The 15,797-nt window shown below is 49.6% G+C and overlaps 1 protein-coding gene across 3 annotated transcripts in view; it reads right to left on the reverse strand.

The window, feature by feature from the left end:
• The window catches only part of RIN2 (Ras and Rab interactor 2), a gene marked incomplete at both ends in the record, with an annotated part of 102,572 nt that overhangs the window by 57,565 nt on the left and 29,210 nt on the right, over positions 1-15,797 (reverse strand). For all 3 annotated transcript variants that reach the window (XM_079718313.1, XM_079718311.1, XM_079718312.1), the window contains one exon: positions 3,930-4,030. In XM_079718313.1, coding sequence (XP_079574439.1) covers positions 3,930-4,030 — 101 coding nt within the window. The remainder of the gene's footprint in view (positions 1-3,929; positions 4,031-15,797) is intronic.

The raw sequence follows: 15,797 nt of genomic DNA on the forward strand, positions 1-15,797 counted from the left end.
GGAGCAACTAAGTCCATGCGCCACAACTACTGAGCCTGTGCTTTAGAGCCCGTGAGTCACAACTACTGAGCCCGTGTGCCGCAACTACTGAAGCCCACATGCCTAGAGCCCGTGCTCTGCAACGGGAGAAGCCCCCTCAATGAGAAGCCCGCGCACTGCAACGAAGAGTAGCCCCTGCTCGCCGCAACTAGAGAAAGCCCGCGCACAGCAACGAAGACCCAACACAGTCAAAAATAAATAAATAAAATAAATAAATTTATTAAAAAAAAAAAAAAAGATAAAGCCAGCTCAGGGGACAGAAGAAGGGAAGGTCCATGGGTGATTGCTTCCTGGAGGAAAGGCATTCCAGGCAGGTACAAAGGCCGGAGGGGAGGAGCCTGCTTGGCCAGGAGCCGGGGTGCTGGAGCAGACAGATGGAGGGGAAGACACTGTAAGAAGAGCCGGTGAGGATGGGGAGGGATCGGATCCCATAGGGCTGAAGGATTTTGGTTTTAAATGGAAAATACTAAAGGGCTTTGAACGCGAGTGCCGTGACTTGGATTCAGAGGAACTAAAGTCAGAGCATCCTCTCTGCTGCTTAGATAACAGCCCAGAGAAGGTGGGTCGGTGATGATGAAGCAGAGGCACCAGGCAGGGGTCTACTGCAGTGGGGGTGAGGGGTGGTCCGACCCTGGGTCTATCTTACGGGTAGAGCTGCAAGGATCTGGAGGGGGAGGGGAAGGCGGTTATGAGAGAAGAGGCATCAGGGTTGATGCAAAGCCCAAACACCTGGAGGCAGGTTACTGGGATGGGGAAGACCAGGGAAGAAGCAGGTTTGTGAAGGGAAACCGAGGGCTCAGTCTCGGTCTTCATAAGTTTGAGATGCCAAAGGTCAGGCCGAGTGGGCAGCTGGATGCAAACATCTGGATTCCAAGAGAGGACCAGCATAGGGATGGATACAAGTTGGGAATCACCAACATATAGATAGGATCAAAGCCACAAGCCTGGATGAGATCGCACACAAATTTACTCTAGAGATCTCTCTGTAGACAACAAACTGTACTTACCACGTGCCAACACTGTGCTAATAATAAGTCCTTTACAGCTATTGACTCAGTCGTCCTAACACCTCCGAGGTAAAGCTCCGCTATTATCCCCATTTTACTGATGTGGACACTAAGGCACTTACTCAGAGAGACAAGGGGACAGTGCAGAGGCCTCTGGGTACTCCAGAGCCAGGAGGGCAGGGAGACCAGGAGGAACCAGCCAGGACACTAGAAGCGGTGGCAGGTGAGGTGAGAGGAAACCAGGGAGCATGGTGTCCCCAAAGCCCACAAGTGTCCCTGCAGGGGACAGGAGGTGGGAGCTGACCACTGGATGGAAGAAAGGGACGTCTCTGCTTTCACTAACCTGGTTCTGAAATTACTTTCCTCCCATTTCGAATGCAGGCAACAAATCCCAGTAGTTCTCTCAGCCCCTGAGACTCTGTCACCAGCAGCAGCCCTAGGTGCTTTCACTGTCGGCGCCGAAGTACGCTGTGTGCTCACCTCTGCTTCCAGACGACAGCAGTTCCTAGACCCACAGCCTCACTTGGCTTTTTAACGTGTCAGTAAAGAAGTATCTATGCTGTGAAATCACACATGTTCAAAATCTGATCCCTGTCTCCCAATACAACTGTTTCCCCTGTCAGCCTACATATTGTATACCATGCATTTAAAATATCCTGAGAAGGGGTTCATGACACCAGGCAAGGTTTAAAGATCTCCAGCTCATCTCAATATTAACCACAGACGAACAACCAAAAGCCACCGCAGGTGGGGAACAGCATCCTAACCTAGGGCGCCAGCTTGGCACTTAACCTCGCATTCCACAAGCTAAGGAAGCCCCGACACTTCCTGATGACTGCGTCTGGGGCAGGTGAGGTTAGATCACAGCTCACAGGCACCCTCACCGAGGACGATGCCACAAGGAAGACGACTGTGATGCCTCCCTGCGGCCACCAGAACATGCCCAGCCCAGGTATGGGGGATGGGCGGGCAATTGCTTCTACTCTCTACAGGGGTCTCACCTGAGACGACTCTGATACCCCTACTCCTTCTCCTTCCCTCTCGTCTGCCCTTTGGGCTGCTCGGTGCCAGGCTGACCTGCTGTTTCCCTGTGACCACAGCTCTGCTCTGCCTTCGCTTTGGAAGCAACTAAGAATGCTCCTCATCATGCCCTGCCCCCGTCACCTGGCTCTCCTGACTTCTCTGCTTGGGCAAAACGGAGGGATTAAAACAAAGTCACTGTTCCACGCTTCCAAACAATCAATGAGAGACCCCAGCACAGAAGCCACAGCCTCCTCAGGCTGGCTTTTTTTTCCATGTCACATGGGTCCCACATCAGCAGAACGAGGGTCATGACGGAGCTTTCCTTTATAGGGTCATTAGGAGATTCAAAGAGTTGGCAGCTGTAATGCACTTAGAACTGTGGCTGGCACGTGGTAAACACCATATACATCGTTAAATAAGGACAATCTTGACTTTTCTGATTCCCATTTAAAAAAACACAAGTAAAACGCCTTTTAAAATTCATAAATTCAGTGTTATCCAGCATAGCATTCAAGAATAACTGACATTAACCTGGAAAAAAAAAGGTATGGTGGAATGCTTACAGTCATTCTTAAATTTGAAAAGCTTAAAGGAGATGTTAAGGGTAAAGAGAGATCCTCTGGCTAAAAGTTCCACGGAGTTTTGAACTACTCTGAACATGGAGCATTAAATCTCTAATCAAAGATCATTGTGCATTTGTCTAGTTTGTGGGGAAAAAAATGAAACCACCAAAGCTGTTCACACTGAGATCAAGGGGAATCACAGAATGCCACGGCGAGGACCACCTGGTCTTCCTCTGTCGTTTTTGTAGGAAGGAGAGGAAATGGAAGGCACGAGAATTTTCCACAGCTAAGGGGGAAACTCTCCAGAGACGCAGGGTGTGGAAGTACCATCTCCCAGCTGCAGGGTGCCTCGCTGGGGCTGCCAGCTCGCCCCTCCTCCACGGCAGGAACAAGTCTGGCTGGTTTGAAACTTGCCTGGATAACCAGAACCCGGTTCGCCTGCCTCTGCAGGACCCCTCCTGCCCAGTCTCATGACTTGCAAGCAAAACCAACCCTGCAGATCTCACCCTTGCCCTGCACCAGGCAACCTCGACTCCATTTCCCGAGAAAAGGGGGAAGCTGTTAAGGAATCTGGCCTCCGGGGCACCAAGTGTCCATGCCGTTTTTGTACTGCTTATGCTCTGTTGCCCTTGCTAGAAATGAACTAGAGCCTCCAAGAGCTGGAAGAGGTTTGGGGGATCTCCTCCAGCCTGCCCCCCACCCCGACCTCTGCACCCCCATTCTGCAGAAAAAGCCCGTCCCTAACTACCTACCTAGACCACGTGCAGTGTGAACACATTGTAACACATCTAACCAGTGCCTTCCTTAATAGCTCACAACCACATCTGATTTCCAACACGCTGGGCTGGATCGCATTTCAGGCTAAGGGCCACGGAAGGGGCTGGGGTTTTTTCTGACCTGAGAATGCAAAACGAGTCCATCCTCTTTAGTGCTCCCTTTAAACCTTCTGGAGACTGACACGGGCTACACTGAATTCTATTTTGCACACGGAGGATTCCACTGCGTTACTGTTTCCATCACTGCGAGTAGGTGGATGTGACAGACAGAACTTTAGCTTTCCAGGTTCTGATGCCAGGAGGAATGGAGAAGGTGTAAAATTCAAGTGCCTTCACAGGGATTACCGGGAACCCGGACAACTGGTTCCTAGGCCACTCCCACCTCCTACAGAGAGCTTCTTCTGGAGCGGCTACCACACCCCCAGCTCCCAAACCTGAGGGGTGACCGGAACGGCAGTCCTCGTGGCTAACAGGCTCACGTCGCCCCCATCACGCGCCCGACGCCTAATCGCCTCGGTCACCTGTGGGCTTCTGTGGGTCCCAGGCCATTTTCCAGGCTGACATCTGTCTGCACCATCTCCTGTTTCAGTTCTCCAATCTCCGAGACGATTGTGTCAATGAGCTATTCAAAGACAAAAATAGTGTGACGTCAGGAAGTGGAAGAGGCGTGTGCAGAGCTGGGCAGCTTCAGCCGCTGCAATAGGAGCACAGAGATGACCACCTTTTTTTTTTTTTTTTCAATCCTGGCTTCGTGAATTTCCTTTACCCAGCCGGGGGCGGGGCGGGGGGGGGGAATAGAGAGGGAGGGAGCAGCTTCTTAGAAAGAGGAAGAACATAGGTTTCAGTATCACCCTAAGAAAAAAATATTGACACCCAGTTTGGCTTCTCAACATGACTACAAAGAGGAATAGGTAAATCTTGGCAAAACCAGGCCTCAAAATTCATATTGCCAAAGTGAAAACACCTAAAGGATGCCCTGGGTTAAAACGTATACCATCCTTATTCTGGTTACAGAAGCCTATTTCAAAGATATATACACTTGGCAAATCAATTTCCAATGACTTTAAATTTATTTCTCGTCTTATTCTTTGCTTTCTTTCTTTCTTTTTTTTTTTTCTTTTTTCTTTCTTTTTCTTTTTGATGAGAAGATTGTTAGGGGAAAGGGAAGAGAGGGGGTTGTGTGGGGCTGGGTGCAGGTGAGTGGGCCGTCAGGGAGCCACAGGGGGAAGAGATGGGCAAATGAGTCCTCGTCTTGGAAAAGACGTGTGTGGGCTCGCATTCCCCGCCCACATGCCTCGAAGAGGCTACATCTGACCCTGAAGTTTGGTGTGAATTCTTGAGCACCCCCATCTGTTCATTCAAAAGCATCTTCGCTGGTGCTAACCCGGCTCTGCACGTGTGGAACAGAGACTCTAAAAGTGTCACTGCTCATCCATTTTTTTAAAATGTAGTTAACTGTTTCACATAAATGTTACTTATGTCAATATGTAATCGATTACTGTTTTAAAATAAATATTTAAAATTTTTTCTTCATTTATTTCGTAATACAGCAAGTCCGCTACATACGAACGAGTTCCGTTCCGAGAGTGTGTTCGTAAGTCCAATTTGTTCGCTAAGTCCAACAAAGTTAGCCTAGGTACCCAACTAACACAGTTGGCTATATACCGCTGCTTTTACGCTTGCTTCCGGACATCCTGGGCTTGAAATAAAGATACTGTACTACTGTACTCTATACAGTACTGTAAAGTACACAAAAGCACATCCACTTGTAGAGGATGCATGCACGTGACAATGTACACCAGACACGTGAACTAACTTATGTGATTGGACATGCGAATGCATGTTTGCATCTTTGAAAGTTCGCAACTTGAAGGTTCGTATGTAGGGGACTTACGGTACAGCAGGTATCTGTAGATATAATACACATGAACACAAGCTGTTTGTGGGGCCCTTCATAATTTTTAACAATGTGAAGGGGTCCTGGGATTTACAAAACACTTGAGAATCACTGTTTTGGCTAAAGACAGGTGTCGTCTTGCCTCAAGCAGCTTTCATCCCACCCAGACTCTGGGAGAAATTTCATTTTGAGCCTAGAGACTGTTCCAAAATGTTGACGTCCATCTACTCATTCATTCATTCATAACTTTATGGCTACCCACTTCCTGCCATGCACTGCAAGTGTAGAGCAGGATTGACAATCCTCACGGAGATGACATTCTGGTGGGACACAGACCAGAGCACTGAGCACTGAGACATTCCAGGATGAAAAGAGAGTCACGTGATGCTGTAGGGAGCAGCTAAAGGGCCACCTTAGCTATGGCAGGATGGTCAGGACAGGTCTTCCAGGAAGTGATGGAGCCCTGAATGACAAGGGAGCCATGAAAAGATCAAGAGAAGAGCCATCCACACAGAGTCCCAGAGGTTAGGGAGGCATGTGGAAGGGTGCAGTCTGCCTGCGACCAGACCTTGTCCGCCTTCTAGATCATGGTACCCTTGGATTTGAGTTTTCAACTGAGAACCATTGGAGGGCTTTAGTGGGGGAATGGCATTTTACCTGTTTTATGTTCTAAAAAGATCCCCTTGGCTGTGGGTTAGAGACGGTTTGTAAGGAGAAGCAGCAAAACTAGTTAGGAGGCAACTGCAATGGTCCAGCCAAGAGGTGATGGTGGCTTTGGTCAAAGTGGTAGCAGTGGAATTAGAAAGAAGGGGGGAAATCCAGGAACAACTGAACACGGAAATTAATATAAGTTGATGGGCTGAACGTGGCAGTGGGGAAAGAGAAGAATCAAGGACAACTCCTAAGTTGCTGGCTTGAAAAATTAGAAAGATGACAGTGCCCTTGACTGAGATGGGAAAAAATGGGGAAGGATTAGATTTGAGGAAGAAATCAAGCTGGACACTGCACAGGTTAAGTTTTAACTGAGTTGCTTATTGGCCATCAATTAAATGTATTAAGTGGCTTTTGATATTAAGGGTGGAACAACCTGTACACTTGGAAGTCACTGGAATAGGTGTTAGTGTTTCAAAGTCCTGTGACAAGGAGAGATTACCTAAGGGGGTGGGGAAGTTAGAGAAGGGGCCCCAGCAAACAGCTCTGTGCACTCCCAATACTTAGAGGTCAGGAGACAGGAGACCAGCCAAATCCATCCCCTTTGTGTGTGACTGGGGTGCAGGCTGTAGGTGGCGCTTCTGGAAGCACTGGGGCTTTGGGAGAGAAGACCAGGAGATCTTTTACACACAGTCCAGTGGCACAAATTAAGAAGTCTGACAATGCCGAATACTTGAGGACATGGGAAAACAAACCCTCACGTGTTTGGAGAGCACTTTGGAGAGTGATGTGCAGTTTCTTGTAGAGCTGGAGATACACAGACCTGCATATGTACTACATACGAGAGAAACTCATGCATGTGGGTGCAGGGAGACCTTGAGAAGAATATTGGCTGTACCGCCATTTGTAAGAAAACCAAATTATAAGCATCTAAATGTCCATCAATTGGAGAATGGATAAATGGAGGGATAGAATACTACGTGGCAGTTAAAATTAATGAACCAGATTATATGGATCAACACATATATAGACATAAAAGCTCAAACAAGTTTTCATAAAAGCAAAAACAAAAAAGGTTGAAAAGGATTACATTCAGTATATGGGGTTTAAAGCCAGGCAAAATTGTACTATTGAGGGTTTGTAGATATACACATAAATAAAGACACCTCCAGGACTTCCCTGGTGCTGCAGTGGTTGAGAGTCCGCCTGCCGATGCAGGGGACGCAGGTTTGTGCCCCGGTCCGGGAGGATCCCGCATGCCGCGGAGCGGCTGGTCCCATGAGCCATGGCCGCTGAGCCTGCGCGTCCAGAGCCTGTGCTCCGCAATGGGAGAGGCCACAACAGTGAGAGGCCCGCGTACCGCAAATAAATAAATAAATAAAGACAACTCCAAGATGCAGTACAGGGTTATCATCCTAAACCTCAGGAAGAGAAGTGGATGGAGGTGAGCACAGGTAGAGGGGCTCAACCTCTGGCAACTTTTCATTTCTTAAAGCAAAATGACAAAAGGATGAGATTTGACGGAGCTCGTGATGTGTGTTTTAGTATCACGTGTGATCTTCTGTATGTTGTTGTTGTTTTTTTTTTTTTTTTGCGTTACGCGGGCCTCTCACTGCTGTGGCCTCTCCCATTGCGGAGCACAGGCTCCGGACGCGCAGGCTCAGCGGCCATGGCTCACGGGCCCAGCCGCTCTGCGGCACGTGGGATCCTCGCGGACCGGGGCACGAACCCGTGTCCCCTGCATCGGCAGGCGGACTCTCAACCACTGCGCCACCAGGGAAGCCCTGATCTTCTGTATGTTTAAATGACTTCATCATCAAAATTATTAGGAAAATAAGAAAAAGGGTGGATGCGTATGAAAATGGAAAAAGGAGGAACCAAAACGGTGGGAGGAGTGGGGTGAGCTTGGTGGGTCCCCCCTCCCATTCTAGGCCGTGGCTGGGGTCCTGGACAGGAGCGCCACACACAGCCCATGAGGGACACACAGGACAGACAGGCCTGCCCTGGGGAGGCCCGGCCTCGGGCAGACCTCGGAGGAAAGATTCCCACTGCAGCACATTTAACCTCTCCGCCCTCAGTCCCTTTCACGGCCACAACTGTGATCTCCATGTCAAAATCCCACATGGCTTTCCCCAGGAAAAGCAGCTGACCCGCTCCGGCCAGGTTGTTTTGTCCCAAACACACACTACAAACTGTGGTTGTCACTCAGCAGCACTCGGATGGCAAATCACAGGTAACGCTGCTTATCTGTAAAGCAGAAGGGAGGCGTGGTGCTCCCAAGACACAAAGGTGGCTGATGACAGAGGATGCCCCTGGCTGGATGGCTACGGGGCTCTTCAGGCCGGATGAGAGCTTTTTCAGCCCCTCCATCCCTTTCGACCCCAACTCATCCACCTCACGGCACAGATTTACCCGACAAATGGACCAGAGGCTAGGGGTCCAGAGCCAGGCCGGCCTCTGAGTGACCCGTTTATACGCCCACCAGGCCCCTCCAACAGCAAGAGTCATCCTGAAATCTCTGCCGCCCCCTGAGGTCGGCCCAGATGTCACTGATGGGATTTGAGCTGTTCCCCACACTGTCCCCAGATATACATGTGTGTGTGTGTGTGTGTGTGATTGGTTTTAATTCCTGCAGATGTTTGACCTCATCCCTGTGCTCTCATGTTCTTCCAGATTTCAGGCCTTGAGGGCAAACAGAGATAACTTACCACCCACCAAAGGGGACCAGTTTGAACCTAATTTCAGCCTTTTCCCATGTTAAAGCCAGCAGTGGTTTCAATGTAAGCACTTTATCCAAGTCAGTGCTGCCTCATCAAAATTTCTCCAAATCCACTTAACACAACCCGAAACCCCAACACATCCTGGTCCCTGTCGAGAATTCCTACAAGGGGGAAGGGGCTGCCTAAGCATGTGCCAAGCTGGGAAGCCAGCGCTTCTGTCCACAAGCCTGATTGGCCGCCCAGGACATGCCATGGACACCTGGGAAGGAGGCAATAGAGCCAAACGGCTGTTCTTCAGTGAATCACCTCCAGAGCTGGGCCATCAGGTTTCAGGGCACTGAGCTGGTGAGACAGCAGTTCTTGCACCAAAACACATCAGGTGTGATCCATCTCTCCAGAAATCTCCACAGGCAGTGACATGGTCAGGGCACGGCAGAGCCCGCTCTGATAGAGCCAGGGCACTGCCTGTGTCCGCCACGCCCCTTGGGGAGACGGGGCTGGTGTGTTGGACGCACCAGCAGGACGGGCCCTTCTGCAGCTGCCACAGAGGGACCAAGCTAGGCATTGGGTCTCTGGGTCCCTCCCTCATTCTGCTCAGAAAGCCAGCATCCCGGGGCCCCAAACTCTCCGGCAGCCAGGCCAAGGGCAGGAGAAGAATTCGGGAAGTCCCAGGTTCTTTCCCAACATCACACCCAGGACTCAGCCTGGACAAGGCCGGACCTGCCGGGCTCTAGCCTGGCACAGGAGTCTACACCGATGTGAACCACTCTGTAATCATTCTGGGTAACGTCCCAGTCGGCGGGAACCTCACCTTCGGGGCCACGCTTCCAGCAGCAGGAGGGCACAGTGTGGAGGCAGCCAGCGTCCAGCCACTCCTGGGTGGTCTGGCAGCAAGGAGGGGTGGAGAGCGCCCCAGCTGGGGCTCGGGAAGACCTGCCTTCAAATCCCGCCTCAGCCTCCTGTCAGCTGAGTCCTGCACCCATCTGGGCCCACTCATCCCTGGACCCTGGATGCTCTGGGGGAGAGAGCTGGAGGATCAAATAGGATGATGACATTGAAACGTTCTGCAGCATGCCCCTAAATGCTCACGTATGCTCTTCCTAGTTAAATTCTCTCTTTATATCAACGGTGACCAGCTAGGAAGCAGAGAGCTGATAAAGCTGACACTTAAAACGGACTCACACACCTCCCAGCCTGCAAAGAGGCCATTTCATCCCCAGCAGCCGACTGGATCTACAAAAGACCAGTGTTCGCAGACTCCAACCCTCCTTCTGCCTGTCTGCCCAGAAGTCTCTAATCTCGAGATCTGCCCACTAGATGTCAATTTCCCCCACCGACCGGGAGAGAAGCTGTTGTCTGCCACCCGGGCTTGCAGGGCAGGCTGGAGGGAGGGAGAAGGGAGGGACTCCTAATCTTGTTTTCTTTCTTTCAGGGTTAGATAAAAGGAGAGAAATTCTCTTGAAGGTCAAGTAAAAATAAAACGAGAAAGTACTTATAGAGCAACTTCTGGTACAGCACTCTTGGAATTCCAGGACCAACTCCGGAATGTTATCCGAGGTTCTGAAAAGGATGTGTCGCTGATAGATGAAGACTTGAAACCTAGGGTGTGGGAAAAGTCAAGTGCTTGGCCCTTAGCCACGGAATTTCTATCCCCCAGGTGCATCAACTTGGCCTTGGGGTGTGATTGGCATTTACAATCCCATCAGATTTGTGGGATTAGACCCAGCTCCAGGTCATGAACAACCACTGACCCTGACAACTGCCTCTCCTGTCTGCTTCTGCTGAGCTGGAGAAGCCTCCTGGTCTTGCGGGCACACCCCATGCTGGAGTTTTTCTGAAGCAGTCTGGAAAATAATGGACTTCCTACAACCTTTCAAATGATCTTTGCCCCCAGGAACCGTCACCATGGAAACAAAGAAGTAATGAAAGCTGCTTCCTTTCACCTGCAGAGGGGTGTCTGGGGAATAATGTTGGAGCATCTCGGAACCTTGCCCTTTTCTTTGTTTTGCTTTTACTCTGTGTGTGTCACGTCTCCCAAGAGTGTTTGCATTTACATTTTTGAAATTTAATTAAAATTACAAACATAATACATTCCCATGAAAAACACAGATTATTGTAGTTGTAGATGAAGAGTGTTGCCTGTCATATCAGTAAACAAAGGCTGTCAGGGCCATCAAGCCAGCAGCCACTGTAGTTCCCTGACTGTGCACGCTGAGGGGACTCAAAACAGGATAGGGTCCCTAGATAGCTACGGTGCATACCAAGGAATGATGTCGGGCTTCCCTGGTGGCGCAGTGGTTAAGAATTCGCCTGCCAATGCAGGGGACACGGGTTCGAGCCCTGGTCTGGGAAGATCCCACATGCCGCGGAGCAACAGGGCCCGTGAGCCACAGCTACTGAACCTGCGCGTCTGGAGCCTGTGCTCGGCAACAAGAGAGGCCGCAACAGTGAGAGGCCCGCACACCGCGATGAAGAGTGGCCCCTGCTTGCCGCAACTAGAGAAAGCCCTCGCACAGAAATGAAGACCCAACACAGCAAAAATAAATAAATAGGGCTTCCCTGGTGGCGCAGTGGTTGAGAGTCCGCCTGCCGATGCAGGGGACACGGGTTCGTGTCCCGGTCCGGGAAGATCCCACATGCCGTGGAGTGGCTGGGCCCGTGAGCCATGGCCGCTGAGCCTGCGCGTCCGGAGCCTGCGCATCCGGAGCCTGTGCTCCGCAACGGGAGAGGCCACAACAGTGAGAGGCCCACATACCGCAAAAAAAAAAAAAAAAAAGATATAAATAAATAAATTTTTAAAAAGTAATGATGTCAATGAGCCAGACTCCTGCATCTTTCCCATAGGAAAGTGCTAAATTCATTAATTTGAGATGTCTGTTTTTTCCTTAATGAACAGTATCCTTTTGATGTTCAGACTACTTGTTCTTTTTTGCAAAAACCCCTATATATCTGGCTCCTCCCTGACCTCTCTGGAACAGTCCCTCAGAGTTATCACCTCAGGATGTCCACCGAATAAAACATAATTCTCAACTTTTAGGTTGTGCATTTTTTTTTAGTCCACATAGTTAAAACTAATCTCCCTCAGGACTTCCCTGGCAGTCCAGTGGTTAAGACTCCACGCTCCCAATGCAGGGGGCATGGGTTCGATCCCTGGCTGGGGAACTAAGATCCTGCATGTCGCATGGCGAGGCCAAAAACAAACAAAACTAATCTCCCTTGACTAACACCTATAATCCCACCTACTCAGAGGGAACCACAACGATCAGTTTTGTATGTATCACTCTTGAATGTTATCACTGTGTGCTTTTTCTACCAGCTGGAATCGTACTGATGTATGGTCCTATACCTTGTTTACACTCATTTCACCCAAGGAAATCTTGTAGGATTTATCCATGTTGATACACGAAACCTTGGTTCATTCATTTTCAGTGGGAATGGTTTTCCACCAGAGGGATAAACCATGCAGGAGGAATATACCATGTATCCATTCTACCTATTTTTTTTTTTTTTTTTTGGCTGTGTCGGTCTTCGTTGCTCCATACAGACTTCTCGTTGCAGTGGCTTCTCTTGTTGTGGAGCATGGGCTCTATAGTGCTGCCTCAGTAGTTGTGGCGTGTGGGCTCAGTAGTTGTGGCTCACAGGCTCTAGAGTGTAGGCTCAGTAGTTGTGGCGTATGGGCTTAGTTGCTCCGTGGCATATGGGATCCAGGTATTGAACCCGTGTCCCCTGCATTGGCGGGCAGATTCTTAACCATTGCGCCACCAGGGAAGTCCTATCCATTCTATCTTGATAGATGCTTAGGTCATTTCCAATACGTTGCTGTCACAATTCTTACCATAATGAACAGCCCTGTGTATTGTGTGAAACCTCAGAGAAAATGCCAGGTTCTAGGCACGTAATAGGTTGAGGTGGTACCACGTGGCTCTCCAGGGGTCCGTGTCCAGCTACAGTGCCTCCACCTTCTTTGAAAACATCCACCTCACTTAGTGTTTGCTGGTATCAGACTTCTAAGCTTTGGCTAATCTGATGAGTACAAGTGGCATTTTATTGTCTTAATGTGCTTTGCCCAGATTATATGTGTCAGGGAGGAATAAATTTTCCTCTGCCCTTCTAGGTCCTTCTGGCTGGTCTAAGAGTTAAGAACTAAAATAAATTAAAATGAGACAGATTAACAGCAGAAAATCAAACAAAAGTTTAATAACATGTACGCATGGGAGAGACCCAGGAGAACTGGGTAACTCGCCAAAATGGCCAAAACCTTTATATACCACCTTCAGCTCAAGACAAAAGAGGATGTTGGGATAGTGGTTTGGGGCTTCAAAGGGGAGGAGGGCAGTTCACATGAGATGGAACAGCAGATGTTTGGGAAACAAAGGTTTTCTGGGCCCTGCAGAGACAATGGGACCCAGAGAGGAGTATGAACAGACATCCTGTCCACCACCTCGTTCATATTAGAGGTATTTATGGTGACGGCTCCCTTCCTGGAACAGGTCCTCTGTCTGCATTCTTTTAGGCAGTTTAGGAGGAAGGTCAAAAGTTCTTCCTGAGTTTTTTTTTTTAATATTTATTTTGGCTGTGCCGGGTCTTAGTTGCGGCATGGAGACTCCTTAGTTGCGGCATGCATGCGGTATCTAGTTCCCCAACCAGGGATCAAACCCAGGCCCCCTGCATTGGAAGCGTGGATTCTTACCCACTGGACCACCAGGGAAGTCCCCTTCTGGAGTCTTTTGGGTGATTGTTTTCAGCTCCAAATAATCTGCATGCCAAAGAAATATTTTGGGGTGGCAACTTTTCCTCCCCTACCTATTTTTGTTGTCTATTTGTATTTCTTCCTCGGAAGGATTGCCTGTTCATTTATTTGCTGCCGTTTTGGGGTTTCTTGATTTTTCTTAAGTTGTGTAAGTTGTGGATATGAATCCATTGTCTCAAATATTTAAAAGATTTTCTCTCATCCCACGTCTCTGTCTTTTATGTTTCGTTAAACTTTCAATGTTGATAGAATCAAAAGTTCCTTACGGTTCTTGCTGACTAAACTTTGCTAGGAAGACATACCTTATCTTGAAGTAATAAAGTCTCCTCTGTTTTATGCTAAGACACACATAGTTTTCCTATTTACATATGATGTATTTGTTTATCTGTAGGCCTTTCATCCATCTGGACTTAATTCTGAGTGTGATGTGAAGTCAGGACGAGGAGGTGAGGAGTTGACTATAGTAAGGCCAGGGCTGGTTACCCATGCCCCCCGGTCCTCTGCCCCTAAACCCTGGCCCTGGGACGCCTACATCTGCCCCAAGGTGCCTTCTGCAGACCAAAGAATGTGCCCAGAAGGCTGCTTTTCCTCAATTTGCCCAAAGCCTGGGGGTGGCCCAGAAGGCATGAGCTCTGCCCTGGATTTTTCATTCCAAATGGAGAGCCAAAGGGTGCCACAGTATTTATGCCACCGTCCCTACTAGCCCTGCTGATCCAAAACGGCCCCTTAACCACAATCAGAGCCTTCCCGTTTACCAAAAAACAACACACACTACCTTTTTATTCCACTTTCTCCTTTGGAATTAAAAAAAATACAGCCCATCTCCAACACACTCACGTAGAGGAAAAGCTAATAAACAATCCACCCCTCCCCATCCTCTGAGTTAAGTGAATGGTTCGACACGAGTAACTTTCTGTTTTTAGCACAAAGTAGTAAATAGCAGTATTTAGAAGAAACAAACACAAGTGAATAATTGAATATTTAAAAGCAGAATTTTGGCTAAAGGCCCAGCTTCAAATTCCTTTGGCTCTGCTAATTCAAGCAAGGCATCCTTGAGGAAATAATTTGACCCCTTAAATTTTCTCATCCATGAACTGAGGACACTCTGAGGCCTGCTCCTCAGGGCTGTTTAAGAGTCCAAGGAGGTGCTGCAGGCCAAGTCCGCAGCAGACGGGCACCTTTAGTGTTTGTCCGTGGGGAGAGGGCTTAGCGATGTACACCACCACCCTCGGAGGACAGAAAAGTGAGAGGTCTGGTTTAAGGCGTGCCAGAAGTACGGGCTGGGGTTAAGGATGCAGGATGTGCCGGCTGATTGTATCTGCTGGGGACGCAGGTCCTGCGGCAATGCCCATGAGGGAGCCCTCCACGTGCTATGTCCTCCCGGGCACCTGAATTCCACGGGGCTTCTTAGGGGCCTGATAAGCATGGATGTACTTTGTTTTTGTTTTTTTTAAATGAATTTATTTATCTTTGGCTGCGTTGGGTCTTCGTTGCTGTGCGTAGGCTTTCTCTAGTTGCGGCGAGCGGGGGCTACTCTTCGTTGTGGTGCGCGGGCTTCTCATCGCGGTGGCTTCTCTTGTTGCAGAGCACGGGCTATAGGTGTGGGGGCTTCAGTAGTTGTGGCTCGTGGGCTCAGTAGTTGTGGCGCACGGGCTTAGTTGCTCCACAGCATGTGGGATCTTCCCCGGACCAGGTCTCGAAGCCATGTCCCCTGCATTAGCAGGCAGATTCTTAACCCCTGAGCCACCAGGGAAGTCCAGCATGGATGTACTTTGAATGGGTAGGAATATTTGAAATTCGGGGAGACCCAGTCAGTACTGGTGCCCCTTACGTGCACCGGTACTCCTTGCAGGACCTCATCGAGGGACCAGGCTTCAGTAGCGCTTAGCCTCTTGGGCCTTCCCCACGTCTAAAAAGCCCTGCAAACATCAGCCTGCACAGTGGCCTCCCCCGAGACCGGTGCTTCCGCCAGACATGTTAGGTGCTTCCCCAATGCCTTCAGGGGAAGGGAACTGGCCCTCCACGGCCAGCCCCAAGTCCCTTGTTGGAGGACGGAACCTGCTTTGTCTGGTGCACAGAGACCCAGAAGGGCCCTCAGAGTCAGTTCTGGACCACTGACTGATAGGCGCTGGGGTGTAAATACTCCAGATCCCTCACCTCTGTTCCTTTAAGATGGAGCCAAAGTTACACTCAGGGGACTGTGCTTGAACTTGGACCCTTGCTGACCTTCTCTGCCCCACTCTGCTATGAGTTTCTCTTGGGAGCACTTCTTGATAAGTCACGTTCATGAAAATCTTTAGCTCTGGGTTTGTTTCTGGAGACACTGACCCAAGATGCCCCCAACCTTCCCACTTGGCCGCCCTCCTTCACC

Source organism: Hyperoodon ampullatus, assembly GCF_949752795.1.
Source record: "Hyperoodon ampullatus genome assembly, chromosome: 14".
Lineage (NCBI taxonomy): Eukaryota > Metazoa > Chordata > Mammalia > Artiodactyla > Ziphiidae > Hyperoodon > Hyperoodon ampullatus.